At 41.3% G+C, this 18,680-nt stretch overlaps 2 protein-coding genes across 3 annotated transcripts in view; one reads left to right on the top strand and one right to left on the bottom strand.

Annotated features, from left to right (window-relative positions):
- Positions 1–4,735: 4,735 nt before the first annotated feature.
- LOC136856285 (uncharacterized) lies at positions 4,736–11,725 on the top strand. The gene is made up of 2 exons (XM_067133996.1): positions 4,736–4,982; positions 9,483–11,725. The coding sequence occupies exon 2, from the start codon at positions 9,488–9,490 to the stop codon at positions 10,940–10,942; it is 1,455 nt and encodes a 484-aa protein (XP_066990097.1). The 5' UTR covers positions 4,736–4,982; positions 9,483–9,487; the 3' UTR covers positions 10,943–11,725.
- A 1,704-nt stretch (positions 11,726–13,429) lies between these two features.
- The window catches only part of LOC136856284 (uncharacterized), a 5,320-nt gene continuing 69 nt past the window's right edge, over positions 13,430–18,680 (bottom strand). The window contains exons 1-6 of one of the 2 annotated variants that reach the window (XM_067133994.1): positions 18,161–18,680; positions 16,891–17,049; positions 16,286–16,435; positions 15,306–15,461; positions 14,994–15,071; positions 13,430–14,891 (exon numbers count right to left, since the gene is read on the bottom strand). The exon at positions 18,161–18,680 is cut by the window's right edge and continues 69 nt beyond it. In XM_067133994.1, the coding sequence (XP_066990095.1) occupies positions 14,740–14,891; positions 14,994–15,071; positions 15,306–15,461; positions 16,286–16,435; positions 16,891–17,049; positions 18,161–18,191 (726 nt within the window). In that variant the 5' untranslated portion in view covers positions 18,192–18,680 and the 3' untranslated portion in view covers positions 13,430–14,739. The remainder of the gene's footprint in view (positions 14,892–14,993; positions 15,072–15,305; positions 15,462–16,285; positions 16,436–16,890; positions 17,050–18,160) is intronic. The other variant, XM_067133995.1, reaches the window with a different exon arrangement.

Here is an 18,680-nt window from a genome sequence, read left to right as displayed (position 1 = left end):
CTTTATCTTTCCGCTTCTTATATATTCTTTATTATATTATTTATTATATTCTTGAGTTATCATTCGTAGTTATTCTTTATTTTCTTACTTTTTCTGTTTTTTAAATTGATAAAAATTGATAAAGGAATAAGTTTATTATTTCCCTTATACAAAGTTTAATAATAATAATAATAATAATAATAATAATAATAATAATAATAATAATAATAATAATAATAATAAAATAATGATAACCAAAAGAGAGAGAGCAGAGAGAGAGAGAGAGAGAGAGAGAGAGAGAGAGAGAGAGAGAGAGAGAGAGAGAGGGGGCGGTTATCATGGAGACAAAAATGTTCCGTAAGAAGAAGAAGAAGAAGAATAAGGAACTCGATCCATCCTACCCACTGTCTAGGGGAAGGGGAGGAAGGGGGAATCCTCCATCCTTCTTCTTCTTCTTCTTCTTCTTCTTCTTCTTCTTCTTCTTCTTCTTCTTCTTCTTCTTCTTCTTCTTCTTCTTCTTCTTCTACCGTAAGGATTAGACCTACAAACAGGATGTATGGGGAAATAAAGGCATAAATGGCAGGATGTAGCGAGGATACAGGCAGGATACAGGACACAGGATGTAAGATATTTGATAACGGGTAATTTTTCAATGAAGGTGATGTCCTTAGGGCTGGCATAAGGCCTCCATACCATAACAATAAGAAGATGAACGGGGAGGCGTACTTGTACACTCTTCTAGTCCCATGTCAAATCTTTCCCAAACGCCCCAGAGAAAGGGGGTGGGGGATTGCAGGTTGAATAATGATAATAATAGGAAGAAGAACAACAATAAAGGTGAAACAATAAGAAAAACAACAAAAAAAAAGCCCAAACAATCGTCATAACGCCACGATACCCCAAAGATACCATCTCTCTCTCTCTCTCTCTCAGGCCCGGCCGAGTTGCTAAGCCACTAACGACGCCCTTTCTTTCTCTGCTTTTTTGTCGTTGTTCCTCGTTGTTTCTCGTCTTTGTTTGTTTGTCTCTGTGTCTTTGCGTCCTCGTTGTTTTCAGTTGCGTGTCCCACGTCTGCCCTCGGCCCCGATAGATGAAAGTGGGGCTTTATTTAGCCCCGAAAGTGCTGACGTCACTGGCGCCGAGTCTAGGGGAGGCAGCTGCCTTTTTGCTGGGGGTGCGACTGAAGGCGGTGTCATTATCGCCTTTATTATGACGAATGACAGGCTTCCATGATTCATATATGAGCCCAGGATAAAAGTTTATATATTCATCTACTCGCATATATACGGTGTGGCCGAAATGACGCATATATAATGGTTATATATTAAGATTTATAAAAGTGTAAGTCTAGGGGTAGCTGACGGCAATGGCTGATGTCGTCTAAAGTTATTCTCATTAAAATCGTCATCATTATAAATAACAGGCTTCTACAATTGATATAGTAACCGAAAATGAAAGGTTATAGATTTATCTATCTATATATATACGGTCTATCCAAAACAACGCATAGATAATATTATATAAATCAAGATTTATAACACCACGGCCGAGATTAAACGGTTAAAAATTGGGGTAGGGTGACCAAGTTGCCCTCTGATATTCGGGGGTAGGGGAGCGGGCAGACCCATAACCGAATTGATATCTATGTCGGTACGGAGAATATACCCAGGGGCTTTTATTGAGCGCAAGTCAGATATATGCGCAGTTAATAGCGAGGGGTTTTTTTAAGGCGCGCGAACGCGCCGAGGCTCACGTAGATATGTTGAGAGTAATGGGGCCCAATGGGTTAATGTATTATGGGATGGACTCTTACGCAGTCAAGTGGGGGTTATTTATACGGTATTGTAGCGTTTTTTGTGGGGTAGAAACGTACGTTTATTGATGTAAATACGTGAATTTATGGTGTATTGTAAATTCGTCCCAAAACTGCCAAAACAAAAGCATAAACAAAGGGGGTTGTCAGAATAGAACGCGCCCAGATGACGACATTGCCCAACTTCCCATGAAAACAGCCCCAATTACACAGTACTGTATTATTTTTTGTGGTCATAAACACGCTTTTATTGATTCAAAATACATGAATTTATGATGTATCATAAATCCGTCCCATTTTCTGTCAAGACAGATCCGTAAACGAAAAAAACATGACAATTGAACCCGCCCGAAAGGCCAACTCTACTCTGTATCCAAAACTTTAGGAGATTGTGGGTGGGGTTGGGGGGGGGGGCTAAACGTGCACCCCCACCAATTTGGGACGGTCCTATCCTTAAAGGACACTCCAATGGATTACAAAATGGCGTAACAGGGAGAAAAAGAGAAGAAATAAAAGATTATCCAGGTGAAAGTGGCATTTTTATGCTTCGGTCAGACTGAGTTGCAGGACGAGATATTATTTTTGGTCTCTGGGGCTCTGCGGTACAGCAGAGGATCGACGGTGCGTCTGGGTACAGTTACGGTACTGGAATGGTACGGGTGTGATTGAGGTCAGTGGTGGAATATGTATAGTATATCTGTATATGTGTATACGTATATATATATTATATAAAATATATATTATATATATATATATATATATATATATAAAACATCTATTGCAAGTGGAACCTTGACAATAATAATAATAATAATAATAATAATAATAATAATAATAATAATAATAATATATACAAAATCTCCCCGTACATCTTTCCAGCCCACACCAACAAAAACACCAAAGTATTTATGGTACACATTATCTTCTTATCATCTGGACTTATCAACAAAAATACCTTTTCATTATCTCCAAAATCACCTTGCTCTTTGGACGCCAGGTAGACGTAATCTTATCATTAATCGCCATCGAGATTTTCGTCGGGGAGTGTAACTCTCGACGATAAAGACTGTTTTCGTAACCGGGCAAGAGTTCGTCGCGATTCATCGTAACGACATATGTATTTAAAATTCACTGCAAGCCTTAAATCCAGGTGAGGGAACAAAGGAAGAAGCACGAAACCCATTCTCTCTCGCCTGCGATGCGAGTATCATGACCGCCTAAATGCGAGGTGTTTGTGTATGCACATGCACGCGCGTGTGTGTGTGTGTGTGTAGGTGTGTGTAGATACAGAGAAAGAGAGAGAGAGAGAGAGAGAGAGAGAGAGAGAGAGAGAGAGAGAGAAAGAGAGAGAGAGAGAGGGAACACACACACTCATCAAGAACCGACACCTGAAGCCCCTCAGGGAAAAATCATAAATATTAATCTCCAAATTCTGCGATACGAGTATCATGACCACTAAAATGCGAGGTGTTTATGTATGCGCGTGTGTGTGTGTTGTGTGTGTGTGTGTGTGTGTAGATACAGAGAAAGAGAGAGAGAGAGAGAGAGAGAGAGAGAGAACACACACACTCATCAAGAATCAGCACCTGAACCCCCTCATGAAAAAATCACAAATATTAATCCCCAAATCAGCTCACAGTCACGACAGCAATCCCCAAATTGCCTCACTAATCCTGTTCTGTCGAAATTCTTTCCTCCTTCAGTCCTTCGGTGAAGTTACCAGGAATTCTCAAGACTAGGAAAGTTTGGACGAGTTTAGTTTATCATTTGCATTCTGGTCGAGTACACCTGTGAATTACAGCCCCCTGCCACACCTGTGCGGGCTGAGGACAGGTGCAGCCTACACCATTTCCATATGTCGTTTGCGCACCTGTCGGTCTATGTGTTAGAGGAATACTTCAGCGTAGACTTAGAAAGTATATAGATCAATGAATGTATAGTAAGATTTATAGTCTATAAATCATTTAGAGTGAATTCAAGACTCAATTACTTTATATCACGTGGTTTTCTAGCCCAGGCATGAGGCAAACAGAAGTCGTGAGCCTGGTTATATAATAAATTGTCTATTGATAGACTCTGACCCTCCAATAGACAACAGGGCACCTTGTGGAAACAGGTCAGTTGTATAACCCAGGTCATTCAGAAGTAAATACCTTAAAGTGATGTCAGTTATATAACCTGGTTCATAAGAAAGATACACCTTAAACTGACCTTACGACAGGTCACACAATAATGCCCACCACTGTGACCTTGAACCCTGCTGTGACCTCTTGCAAAGCTTTGCCTGCCGCAACAATGATGCAAATGCAACAATTGTAAAGAAGCCTTGCAGAGACAGGCCTCTGTGATGTCACAGAGAAGAACATCAAAGGGATATCTGCTTTTGCATCAAAATGATTGAAATGGGAAATTAATCATAAAAAAAAATAGGTTTAGGCCAGAGCTTGCATAGGTGGATGAAAGAGAGAGAGAGAGAGAGAGAGAGAGAGAGTTTTGAAGGGGTACCTAAACTTTAATCACTGGGATGAATGGTTGAGGACGTATAAAAACAACTTCAGGACAAGAGAGAGAGAGAGAGAGAGAGAGAGAGAGAGAGAGAGAGACGGGGGAGAAGATGGATCGGCCTTCAGTCGGGGAGAAACAAAAACACACACAAAAAAACGAAGAAACAACGAAGGTGTTTATTTTCAGAGATTGCCAGAACCCCGACCTACCTCACGCATACTCCGTGGTAGACACCAGCACGTGGAATCCCCTCTCTCTCTCTCTCTCTCTCTCTCTCTCTCTCTCTCTTTCTCTCGGCTCGTGGAAGGGCCCCCCGTGCTACATTTTCCCGAAGGACTCAAGCTGTGGGGGGGGACCAACCCGCCTCAGGAACCCCCACCCCACCCATACCCTCCCCCCGTCCCTCCGACTCGGGCGGGACAGTCGAGGAGAAAAACAGAAGTAGTACCACGTTCATTTGTGTCGCGGACTTGGAGAGCGACGGACGTCGCTGCCGCTGGTGACGTCTTTTGAGATTTTCTAATATACCACGACGAAGTGGGACGTTTTGGGCGAGACGGGGACGAGGAGACGGGCGTGAATTGTGGGAGATGTGAGAGATATCGAGGGATTAGAAAGAGAACTTTTGGAAAGTGGTTGAAGGCTCAGTTTTTTTTCCGGCCCCGAAAGTGGACGGGTATTGAAGGTAAGGATGGAGGAACCGTTGTTTTTGCTTTGTGTAAACCCTCGACCTGACAATTACTATTTTTATTTTTATAGACAACAACAAAAAGTCCCGTTCAGGGGACTTGTTTTGAACGGGAACACATAAAAAGTAAAAAAAAAAAGTTTTGTACAAAGGTGTTCTTAGAAATTGTTTGAACAACAGACCAATAGAGATTCATACAAATGAATGAACGAGTTTGAGTTGGATTTAGAATTAATATATTCCCTGTGTTAGCTCTCTCTCTCTCTCTCTCTCTTAACACTCTCTCTCTTTAAACAAACACACATGATCTGCTGTTGAGAATTCTGCGTAGGTACAGAAGTGTCTGATTTTTTCAAAGTTTTGTGCACAAATAATAATATTTTTTAGGGGAAAACTTATTGTTGGAAGTTTCTGTATGTAAAAACAACTGTTCTAGCCAAAAAAAAAATCAAGGCTAAACATCAATCCTGTGGTGTTTATATTTATTCACAGACAGGCAACCGTACTGTTCACATTCAGACAGACATTTATAGAAACCACAGAGCATTAAATGTATTTTTAAACTCAGGAGACCACATTTCCTACTTGTAACTTATCTTGATATTGGCTGATACGTAATCAGTTCCCTTGGTTAGAAAATGCTTGTGCGTAAACTGGTGAGTTTTGGGGAGAAATAGAGGTGCCCTTTGCTACTAAAAACAAAAAAAAAGGCAAAATTTGTCATTTTTGACAGAATTCTGGGCCAGTTTATGAATTGTACCACTTCAGATCTTCAGTCCGGGGCCTTAGGGAGCTACAGAAATCTTAGCTGATTACTAATCAAGTCTCTTGATCAGAAAATGACTGTATGAATTGGTTGCTTCTGGAAGAAACCGGGGTACCCATTGCTATAAAAAAAAGGTGAAATTTGTCAATTTTGGCAGATTTCTGGGCCAGTCTGTAAGTTGCACCACTTCATGACTTCAGTATCGTGCCTTTAGGAGCTGTAGAAATGCTCTGAGGATTGTGGCATGATAAATTATGTAGAATAATTATATAGATATAGATTATATAGACTAAAATAGAAGACACACTCCTACACCCAAATAAGAACTGGGATTATATAGCAGAAAAGAGATATGAATCTGCATTCCTGAGCATTCATTAAAGGATACTTGAAGGATCTTCCCGTGTCCTACAGAGGACTTTTGTTCCTCAGGAGGAGGGTCAGTTAGATGGTTTAGTTATAGGATATAGGATATTCAAATGTTAGGATGTCACTTGGAAATATTGATTATTTTCTTATAAAGGAACCAAAGTTTGTATTCTGTATTTGAAGTCCAGGTCTAGGTCTTTCAACTCTCGTGACACCAGCTAAGCAACCAGATCTCACGTACATAGTCCATGGAGAAAAGTAACTCAAGAACCCAGGGAGTCCAGTCTGCGAAGCTAAGCTTTGTTAGGTCTGGCCAGTTCCTGGATGGGTGGTCACCCAAAATACCCATTCAGAAGGCATCAGGGTGGAGAATTGGGTACTTCATTCCAAAATCTCTCTCTCTCTCTCTCTCTCTCTCTCTCTCTCTCTCTCTCTCTCTCTCTCTCTCTCTCAAAAATTCATCCGTGTGATATGCAATTGCTTGTATGCTAAATAATTTATCATTCTCATTTATTTATTGGGATTAAATGTCTAGGTATCTCCTTCTTTAATATATTTGCAACCTTGCAATGATGCACAGGCAGGTCAAAGGTCAAAGGTCGCGATGAGAGGTCACCGCAACGCGAGATGGGTAGCAACTAATGGTCGCCTTGGTTTCAAATCCCTAAAACTAACTTCCCAAGACCAATTTGAAGCCTAATTCATTTCTCTTCAATCATAAACTACTTTAGGGGGATGAAGTCGCGGGGCCCACACCTAGAACCACTCCCGTAATCCCCTATGCGAGTCGATTTGCAGTTTCCAAGAATACTTTATTACTAAAATTATTTTTAAGTGTCAGTCAATTTTCTTCAAGTTAAGAGGGGATGGCGTTTAGGTGCCCAAAGATCTGGCCCTCTAATCATAAACTACTTTAGGGGATGAAGTCGCAAGGCCCACACCTAGAACCACTCCCATAATCCCATACGTGAGTCGATTTAATACAATTTCCAAGAATACTTTATTACTAAAATTATTTTAAGTCTGTCAATTTTCTTCAAGTTAAGGGGTGGTTTAGGCGCCTAAAGATCTGACCCTCCAATCATAAACTATTTAGGGGAATGAAGTCGCAAGGCCCACACCTAAAACCACTCCCACAATCCCATACGCGAGTCAATTTAATACAATTTCCAAGAATACTTTATTACTAGAATTATTTTTAAGTCTCAGTCAATTTTCTTCAAGTTAAGGGGTGGTTTAGGCGCCCAAAGATCTGACCCTCCTATCATAAACTACTTTAGGGGGATGAAGTCGCAAGGCCCACACCTAAAACCACTCCCACAATCCCATACACGAGCCGATTTAATACAACCTCCAAGATCTCTTCCCTGACCAGCATTCTGCCAATGACTTAGCAACTACGTGACTTAATAGGATTTAAGCCTCTCTCTCTCTCTCCCTCTCTCTCTCTCTCTCTTGATGTGCTTGCAAGCAAAATCCTGACCTACCTTAATAGACTCCTCATTAGTGCAGCTCTTGGCTTCTTCTTCTTCTTCTTCTTCTTCTTCTTCTTCTTCATGTGCGCCATTTTACCACTCCAAAGGAGTGTTGACCCCCACTCTGGGTCCAGAGAGTATTTATTCATTCAGCCACTTTCTTTGTTTCACTTTTTTGCTTCTTCGTTTCAGTTTAGTTTCGTTTCGTTTCTTTTGCTCGTTTCGGGCCTGAAATGTCCTTGAGGTGATGTTTGGGATTTTCTGATTTTGAGTTTTTTGTTTTTGTTAAATTTAGTAATTTAAATTTTTTTTTTTTTAAATTAATGTGGCAAAGAAAATGTCTAAATGTATATGTATGTATATATATATATATATATATATATATATATATATATATATACATACATATATATACAGATACATACAAGCTGAGCTCGTTACTTAATCTCTATGGGTACAAAATGCCATATTTAAGCTTATAATTTATAAACTCTAGGGGAATCGCACGCCACTTTTCGATCATTCTCTCTCTCTCTCTCTCTAATAAAAAATGCCATTTCTTTACTGATTACACTCTCTCTCTCTCTCTCTCTCTAATAAAAAATTCCATTACTTTACTAATTACATTCTCTCTCTCTCTCTCTCTCTCTCTCTCTCTCTCTCTCTGCTTAGCCACAAACAAGAAGCACAAAGGAAGCACACTCTCACAAACAAACAAACACAAAGGTCCAGCCTCCCCGGTGCTAGACACAGAGCAGACTACGTGAGTAGAGAGAGGAGAGAGAGAGAGAGAGAGAGAGAGCGTTATCCTCAAGTGTCAGAGTTGAACTATCGCTCTTTATTCCCTGAGGTTGAGTCACTGTTACGAAGGCGGTGCCTTGGGGGGTGGGGGTGGAGTAAGTACGCAAGGGGAGAGAGAGAGAGAGAGAGAGAGAGAGATGGAAGACTGGTTGAGTAAAGGGAAGCAATAATAATAATAATAGTGAGAGAGAGAGAGAGAGAGAGATGCAGAGGAATGGAAGGTAAGAAATGTAGAGAGAGAGAGAGAGAGAGAGAGAGAGAGAGAGAGAGAGAGAGAGAGAGAGAGAGAGAGAGAAACTTAACATTCTACACAACGTCCATTTCGAAAGAAAACCACGTGGAATAACTTAGGAGACTCCCATGTCTCGGGTGAATGAGCTGAATATTCATGAGTTTGAAAATGAAAAATGTCTTACTTTTGTGGAGTGTGACGTGCCATGTGAATTCAATACACATTATCGAATGAATGTGTCAGTGAACTCTCCTTCAAGCTGTGCTTTCATAAAGATGGTATCCGGAAATAATCACCTGTTAAATTTCAGTTTTCTGTAAAAGAAAACTATTAGACAGGCTTTGTCTGTCCGTACTCTTCCTGTCCGCCCTCAGATCTTAAAAACTCCTGAGGCTGGAGGGCTGCAAATTGGTATGTTGGTCATCCACCCTCCAGTCATCAAGCATACCAAATTACAGCCCTCTAGGGTGAATAGTTTTTATTTTATTTACGGTTAAAGTTAGCCATAATCGTTCTTCTGGCAACGATATAGGATAGGCCACCACCAGGACGTAGTTGAAGTTTCATGGGCCAAGGTTCATACAGAATTATACCGAGAAATTTTCAGTGGCCTTGATTATTATAAAACTCGATTGCGCCAAAGACTTCAGCGTAATTTTTTTTATTGATTTCTCTAAGAAATCAATTGTGATATTTTTGATAATTTCTCTAAGCTGTCCTCTTTGTTAAATCACCAAATACAATTTAATCTGCTATTTAGATCCAAGTCAGCAGTTTATAAATATAGTCTTGCATCTATTGTCAAGTTTCATTCGTACATTATCTATTTTCTCAAACCAAGTCTTTATTTCCAGGGACGATGAAGATGTTCTGTTCAGCTGGCAGTGAAGCTTGTGAGATTGGTCCCACTGAGTGCCCGGTGCTGGCGAGGCTACACCCCAAGGGTATTGGCAGCCCTGAGTGTTCGGTTCTTGCCAGGTTTACCCACAAGGACATCGGAGACAATGAACTCACATTCTCTGGTCAGAATTGCTGGAACAGCCTGAGGAATTCCTCTTGCAGCGAGAGATTTGGTGACAATGAGAAGTACATCATGTGTAACAATAATAATAACTGCAGTGCTGACATCAATCGCAGTGGCAAGAACATGGAGGCTGTTTGCAACGGCTACACGTCGCAGCAGGAAGCCTCTTCCGTTAAGGACTTCAGTACAGAGGAAGCATCACCCAGGCTAAAGGAACTGCTCGAAGGCCTGAACGAGCCGGGGGACTCCCGCAATCCGCCGGCACGGCCCGAGTGGCTCGACCGCGAGCTCTTTGACAGAGGGCGGAAGTTCTACCAGAAGTTCCTCTTCTGCATCTTCTTCTCCGATCTCCTGTCGCTCCTCATGGCATTTTCCCTCAGCAGGATACTGAGACCCCTGATTTACACGGAGAGGTCCGACACGCCTACCCGCGCCCTGCGGCGTTACGTCTCGACGATACTGCACATCATCACGTGGTTCTCCGGAGACGTCTGGGACCCTAACGACAGAGCTCACAAGGACATCCTCCACGTCAGGAACATTCACAAGAACTCCGCGGACGTCTTCAACTCGTCGGAGAACTATGATCAAGTCCAGAGGGCCAACGTCAGGGAGAAAGGCCACGCCGAACCCAAGTGTCCCTTCAGCCAAGCCCTCCGTCAGGATTTACAGGCGCAGGCCCCGAAAGGCCTCCGCCTGGAGTCCCGCGACAACCCGCCGCTCTACATCAGTCAGTGGGACATGGCCTTGACTCAGTACTGCTTCCTGGGCCTAATACTGTCCTACCCGAATCGCATGGGGGCGTGGCGGGCAACCAAAGAGGACTTGGAGGGCTTCGTCCACTTCTGGAGAGGGATCGGCTGGCTACTGGGCATCGAGGACAAGTACAACTTCTGCAAGGGAACGGCTGCAGAGACGAAGGCCCTGTGCAAGGAGGTGGAGAGGTTCGTCATCGTTCCGAGCCTCTCGAGATCCAGCTGGGACAACGAGCACATGTCCTTCTCCCTGATGGACGGAATCAACATGATGGTGCCTGGGCTGTCCTACCCGGCGATGTTCCGGTTCCTGGCCGACACACTGGGACTGTCCGTGCCGCTGTTCGTCAGGAACACGAGCCTAAAGCATACTGTCCAGTACTGGGTCATGCGCCTCCTCCTGCACTTCGCCTTCTGGATACCCGGCGTGGTCTACTTCTTCAACCTGTTGTTGAAGCTGTCTCTCAGGATAGTGCAAGAGAAACACCCGGGTTGGTTTCCGGAGTCGAGGAAAGTGATTTTCACCAATACTTGACGTGGCTGTACTTAACCGTTACATTTGACTGTACAAGATGACTGTTCAAGTCTCTCACAAGTGTATGCCACCCTAGTTTATTCCAATTCCAAGTCTAGGACAGATTTCTATTTTGCTAGTTCTTGATGAGTTTGTACTTGGCATTACATTAATGTCAAGATTTACAAGATGTCAAACAATGTTTCTGTAAAGTGTAGGAGTATAAGTCATTTGTTATGTGACTCAAGATAGTATGTTCTACTGGTCTCTGACCAGATTTTATGCTACGATTACATTGGTATCAGAATGTAATAGAGTTCTGATGTAGTTTCTGTTGAGCGTATGCCAGAGAGTCGGCCCCGAAGTCAAAGAAATACTTCTACTGGCAACTGACCGCTACACAAAAGTTCAAACGTACAACAAAATAACAAGTTCTCTGTGAAGCATATATGCCAGTTAAGAGTCTGGTTAAGTCCCAGTCATGTGATGCGTTTTGATGTCCAGTGAACTGAAGGTATTATTATGTTTTAGTGTGGGGGAAGAAAGCATTATTTTCGTATTGTTTCTAACCGTAAGTTTCCACATGTTTAAAGCATGGTGCAATATTACTTAAAGCCTAAGATTTCTAGATCCTTGCGCGACACTTCCCTCGCTGAGAAGCGGAGTTGGTTGCTTGCTTGCGCGAGCACGCACGGAAGTGTCCGATCGAGTGACGGCCAAGAAGTTCTTTGTTGAAGAAGAATCATATCTATATATTTTTTTCCTTCTGTGAATTAGGGTTAATAAAAAGAGCAGTTATTCTCATCAGTGGCCTCTGAATTATCCTTCTAATTATCTAGAAATTATTCTTCATCCTGATAATTTGATCTGTTTTCTGATAACTGCTGAACCAGAGTGGCCAATGTTGCAGAAGATAATTGATTCATGTTGATCAATTCTGCAGAAAATCAAGCTAATGTGGCTGCCTTGGTTTCCTGATAGGCAGAAACTGATTAAGAGGCATTGAACTTGACTACACCAAGGGGTCCACAACCAAAATAATCCTTTGTATATCTCTCCCTCTCTATCTATCTATCTATCTATCTAATGAACACCCTAATATTCTTTGGAAGCTTGAATTTCTAGTCAGTGGCCCCTGTGGTGGGCTTGTTCCATTTGAATAGGGTTTATATTCTGAATAATAATAACGATAATATCTATTTCTCTCTCTCCTCAAAGACCCGGGTGGGCTGGAGGATAAGTCCAGCCTCTCAGAATGCAAAATACATCTCCGAGTACTGTTTCTTCTTCTCGAGTGGAAGAATGAAGACTTTGGGGACATCACCTTGAATCTGGCGGGACCAGACAAGTGGTATATTAATATTCCATTGATAACAATATGGATTTTCACTTGAGAAAGGCTGATTACAGAGAGGAACAAGAGTATAATCACTGACTTATTCATCCTAAACTGATTAAGTGTGGAAAAATTTCGTTGCATATAGTTTTCATAACATTGCCTGCTTTCATATGTGTGTGTGTGTGTGTGTGTGTGTGTGTGTGTAGGTACACACACACTCATCTAAAAACTCCCTAACACTTCCTGTCCGGAATAATTGACAAATTGCCCAGAAGGTGAAATATTTCCTGTTAGACAAAATTCTTCATTCAAGTGCTGGCTTTAGCTGACGTTAGTTTGGACTTTCCATTTGAATACAAATAAAATCTGCCTTTTTTGAACCACAAGGTAGGGTGCGGGGTTGGGGTTGGGACGGGGGGTAGAGGGAGAAAGTTCATGGAGATGGGGCAGCCTAGTTTGGAGTGGCAAAGAATATTCAAATATGCACAATGTAAGATTAGTCCTACTCACAGAAAGCTGAGTATATTCATCCAAAATGTCACTATATCACTCTGGCCAAAATACTGACTTGACAAGTCAAACATTCCTCCAAATTTAACACCTGAGATTTTCCCCCCCAAGGATCCTCAAATACAAACAAAAATGGGAAATGACTAAACGTATACATGATTTATGAATGGGTCAAATATTCACTAACATTCCTTCCATCTTACCACTCCAGTTGGAAAGATTTTGGCGAGGGGGGGAAAAGGGTTAGTTTGGGTGTCTATGGAGTGGAAGGTTATTGCCTTCAAGTTTTTGAGGTTCTAAATGCAATGTCTATTAATTCTGGAACCACTTATAACTCCACCTCGCTGATTTCCTCAGAGAGTACTCAAGAATGAGTTTACAGTCTAACAAATTTATAATTTGGGGATTCTACTCCCAAGGCAAGACTCTATTGTACCCTTGGGTAGGAAGGACTGCTTCAGTTTCATCTCAAGTCATTGACTATGATTGCATCGTCAGAATTTGATTCAGAGGTTAAATCTGGTAATCTGTCTTTGAGCTACAAAGACTATTCCACCAACTTTCAGTCAAATCTTCTTCTTTGATTTGCACCATCTGAATTTACTTCAGAGCCTGGTTTTCAAAGAAGTGCTGTTGGTTAAGAAAAGAGTATTCAATTCCATGAGTTATTTTTATTTCAAACTTCAAAACTAAAGTACAAATGATGTCCAAATTTGGTAATACACTTTCCACACCTTTATGGTATCTGGGAATGAATCTTTTGACAGCATAATTTGACCTCATCAACTTCCGAAATGTCAGTTCAACAGACAAAGACTACACAGAAAATCCCCCCAGAGACCACATAAAACATTTGGCAATAACCAATGATAAAACAAGGTTTTGGTTACCAACCAAACTTCACTTGTTACCTACCAAATGATTAACATTAACTTCTGTAGTCTTTGGTACTGAGAAAGACCTTTGTCAAGGCTTCTTTATGAAACAAAGACCACATGAATCTGAAACACAGTACAGTAGTTCAGAAAAATAAGCAAAGGGATTCACAGTGAGTTTTATAATATATGTTTGGTGCACTGTGGCTATGGACAGTGATCATTTTCAATGTGGTTTCAATCAGTGTAACATGACAACATTAGTAAATGAAATCTGAAAACAGCCTTAACCATTAATGTCTGAAAAAAGCCTCTGCCAATATCATCTGAAAAATCACCCAACCAATTGAATCTGAAAACAGCCACAAGCAGTAAAGTCTGAAAACAGCCCAGTGGGTAAAATCTGAAAGCAGTCTCAACCAGTAATATCTGAAAACAGTCCAGTGGGTAAAATCTGAAAGCAGTCTCAACCAGTAATATCTGAAAATAGCCCAGTAGCTAAATTCTGAAAACAGTCTTAACCAGTAATATCTGAAAACAGCCCAGTAGGTAAAATCTGAAAGCAGTCTCAACCAGTAATATCTGAAAACAGTCCAGTGGGTAAAATCTGAAAGCAGTCTCAACCAGTAATATCTGAAAATAGCCCAGTAGCTAAATTCTGAAAACAGTCTCAACCAGTAATATCTGAAAACAGCCCAGTAGGTAAAATCTGAAAGCAGTCTCAACCACTAATATCTGGAAATATCCCAGTAGGTAAAATCTGAAAGCAGTCTCAACCAGTAATATCTGAAAACAGCCCAGTAGGTAAAATCTGAAAGCATTCTCAACAAGTAGTATTTGTGAACAGCCCAGTGGGTAAAATCTGAAAGCATTCTCAACCAGTAATATCTGAAAACAGCCCAGTGGGTAAAATCTGAAAGCAGTCTCAACCAGTAATATCTGAAAATAGCCACAACCAAAGATGTTTGAAAACACCCCCAACCAAAGACGTTTGAAAACAGCCTCCCCCAATAATATCTAAAACAACCACAACAACAACAAAATTCTAAAAATAACACAAGAAGCCCCCGAAGATTTGGACCAGGTGGTCTGGGTTAGAAGTCCCTTTGGCAGACTGGTTGTATGCTCATGTAGCAATTGTAGTCTGATCTGGCATTATTGTTAAGAGCCCAGGGCGCTGAATATCTGTTCACGTTAAAGCAACTTGACATTGAGCTCCACAAGATTCCAGTCGAGCTGACGTTAGCTGTCAAACAATAATGAGAATGATATTAATTAGTGTGTATATTCAGAGACAGGGAGAGAGAGAGAGAGAGAGTGGCAAAGAGACAGAGAGAAAGATGCTTACCTTCCCTGTACTGCCACACGGGTGGTTGAGATCCGCTGGGGTCAGAGACGTACAGACCTATCCATCCGAAGTTCAGACCTGTGAATTGATTATTGATATTTCAGTATAGCTGTGTTTATGCCCAACACACACACACATGTATATATATAGTTAGGTTGGAGAGCTTCAGAATCCTGGTTTTTGGAGATCCTAGGATTCTGAATTATCGTCATTTATATTTCAGACCCCTTCCACAAAGAGAGAGAGAGAGAGAGAGAGAGAGAGAGAGAGAGAGAGAGAGAGAGAGAGAGAGAGAGAGAGAGAGAATCTCACCTTCCATTTCCAGGTACTTCGTGACCTCACCGAACTTCTCCGGAGTGTCCAGAATGGCCAGCTGTCCCATTTCGCCCAAACATTTCTTTTTAGCAGAGAAGTAATCAGTGGGAGCGTACACCTTATAGTACCGCTTGCCGCAGAGGTCGTACTCGGCTGAAACAGAGATACAAAATTTTTAACGGAGTTCGTAGGTCGTGAAGTCCCCGGCCCTCGAGGCCGTCTCGTTACCCCAAAACTTTTGTTCGCGTCTGTACCAGAATCTAGTAACTTTCTGCCAGCCACAAGCCTCATGGTTGGTGGAATCTTAGCAAAGATCTACCTGTTTGTTTATCCCACAACCAAGCTTCTTCTCTGAATGTTATGAAACCACTGGACCGAGGACTATTACTCTTATACTATGCTGTAGATTAATGAAGCCACTGGGTTTGATTTGCAGGTTCTCAAAAATGGCTGGCCAAAAAGACTCCTTCTTATAGGTCTCGAGGCTGTTTGAGAGATGACCTTGATTCCTAAGACCTAGGCCTTGACTGAGATGAAGACCTAACTGGGGCTCTCATCTCCCTGGCTGAGGTGGGGACCTAATTTGAGGGTTCATCAACCTAGCTGAGATGAGGACCTAATTTGAGGGCTCACCAACCTAGTTGAGGTGAAGACTTAATTTGAGGGCCCATCAACCTAGCTGAGATGAGGACCTAATTTGAGGGCTCATCAACCTAGTTGAGGTGAAGACCTAATTTGAGTGCTCATCAACCTAGCTGAGTTGAGGACCTAACTGGGGCTCTCACCTCCCTGGGTGAGGTGAAGACCTAATTTCAGGGTTCATCAACCTAGCTGAGATGAGGATCTAATGTGAGGTCTCATCAACCTAGGTGAGATAAGGATCTAATGGCCCTAACTAGGGAAGTCAATGACCTAACTGGAGTCCAGAGGAATGGACTAAGGTGACGCAAAGACCTCGAAGCTCTCGTTTTACTCACGGGGCCAGAAGTACGTAACCGCGGAGCCGCTGGAGGGGACGAGATTGTCCCACGTGAATGACCAGTAGGACACGTTGCATTTCAGCGAGTCCTCCGAGACCGAAGCGCTGGTGCACTTTGGCATTGCAGCACAGACCCTCCAACAGCCACCTGAAATACATGAAAGATTTTGTTGTACAGGCTAATAGGACGGGCCACTTAAGGCCTATCACTCTCCTACTTCTTCTTCTTCTTCATCCCCACTACTTATCCTACAGCCAATAGGTTGGCTGTCCTAACGCGTCTTCTCCTACTGCCAATCCTCCTTCACTTTACCACTCCGTCTCATAATCGTTTTTCTTCCCTCGCGACCTCCTAAACCCTCCCCACCTAACAGGTTGCATCCAAGTCCTCCTCACTCATTCTTACGACACATCCAAACCATCTCAATCTCAGATCTCTTATTCAGATCAGTAGTAGAATCCCTACCATTTCTGGTCCTGGTGAAGAGAAAATGGATTTACTCTTGATGAAAGGGTTATATAAAGAGAGAGAGAGAGAGAGAGAGAGAGAGAGAGAGAGAGAGAGAGAGAGAGAGAGAGAGAGAGAGAGAGACTTCTACTCACACTGACTCTTTACTGGATGAATGTAGTTTACATTAGCAGTTTTCAAAGACATCCCAACAACAGAACTGCCTTTCCTCAACATCTCTGTGACAGTAGCCTCTGTACTGAGGAACTGTGTCAGAATCCACATCATTAACAGCATCGTCACCTTTGGCAAACCTGAAAAATATATGATTTATTAAAATAAATATACAGAATTTAACACGAATCAATGATCCCAAGGTCAAAGGGGAAGAAGAAGGTTCTGTTGGAAAAGAGTATTGTGGTTTTAGAGTCCTTGGAAATCATGTGATCAATGAAAAGTGTATGATTTAAAATCATGCGAACCTATATTTAGACAGATGGGAGGGTCGGTAGGGGAAGAGCAGGAATGATTCAGGTACAACGCAATAAAAAAAATTAAGTTTTTAACCAAGCGTACAAAGTCAGGCAGTATATCTGGAGTATTGATTGGTCGAAGAAGAACTTATATGTCTTAACAGAAGTTCCAAGATGTCATTAATGGTAATAAATCACCCCCCCCCTTTTTTTGTGACAGGTTAAATGGTAGAGTGTCCAGATTTATGTCAGGTTTCTAGTTCTCTGTAAAAGTAAACCATTGGTCTGCACTTTTTCTGTCCACCCCCAGATCTTAAAAACCACTGAGGCTAGAGGGCTGCAAATTGGTATGTTGATCACCCACCCTCCAATCATCAAACATACCAAATTGCAGCCCTCTAGCCTCAGTAGTTTTGATTATATTCAAGGTTAAAGTTAGCCATAGTCGTGCTTCTGGCATTGATATAAGCCATGCCACCACCGGGCCGTGGTTATTAAAGTTTCATGGGCCGCGGCTCATACAGCATTTTCTGAAGCTGATAGCAATATTTTTCAGATGTTATCACAGGGGATTATATTTCGAACTTATAGTAATGAAAGTAAATATTATTTTGAGATTAAAATATTGAAAATAAAATATAGTTTGAAACATTATTATTATTATTATTATTATTATATTATTATTATTATTATTATTATTATTATTATTATTATTAACGAGCAAATGTGTTTAGTTTTTTAATTTATTTGTATTATTTTCGAAAGCAATTTGAAAAGGTTTATTTGTCTGCAAAGAGAGAGAGAGAGAGAGAGAGAGAGAGAGAGAGAGAGAGAGAGAGAGAGAGAGTCACCATAAATTAGCACCTCTATAATAATAATAATAATAATAATAATAATAATAATAATAATAATAATAATAATAATAATAATAATATAATAATAATAAACTCACCTTCACCAGAAGTCACGTTAAATCGAGTCATCCCAAAATGCCGCCGAAGTTATCGACACAAACAGACTTATATCTAAATAAATATACCAATAAACACGCAAATACTTATATGAATAAAAAGCTCTTGAACCAGGCACCTTTCCGAGTCGACCAGAAGTCGAAGGCAGAATGCACAGACACGAATAATCGACTTCGCAAAATGAATTGCTGGGAGACGGTTTCTACAACAGAACGCCATGTTTGGGTCTCTCGCGCGCATGCGCAGTAGATGGGCGGTCAAGAGAGAGAGAGAGAGAGCTGTCATTGCGATTAAAAAAAGCTTATTATAATTTTTCTGCTTTTTTTCTTTCTCCTTCACATCGTTTATTATAGTTTTGTTCCTGTTCCTTTCTTTCGTATTTTGTTATTGCGATTTGAAAGATTTTGTAAAACGAATTTTTTTTAGTTTTTTTAATTTTTAAAATTTCACTCGACGCTTTTTCGTAATTTTTTTATTATATTATTTTAAACTGTACTTTAT

The sequence above is a fragment of the Macrobrachium rosenbergii genome, chromosome 35, assembly GCF_040412425.1.
Source record: "Macrobrachium rosenbergii isolate ZJJX-2024 chromosome 35, ASM4041242v1, whole genome shotgun sequence".
In the NCBI taxonomy this organism is placed as follows: Eukaryota; Metazoa; Arthropoda; class Malacostraca; order Decapoda; family Palaemonidae; genus Macrobrachium; species Macrobrachium rosenbergii.
This window is presented reverse-complemented; position numbering and strand designations above follow the sequence as displayed.

Excerpts from the sequence above, each read along its gene's own strand:
- LOC136856285 (XM_067133996.1), top strand. The coding sequence starts at position 9,488 with ATGAAGATGTTCTGTTCAGCTGGCAGTGAAGCTTGTGAGATTGGTCCC.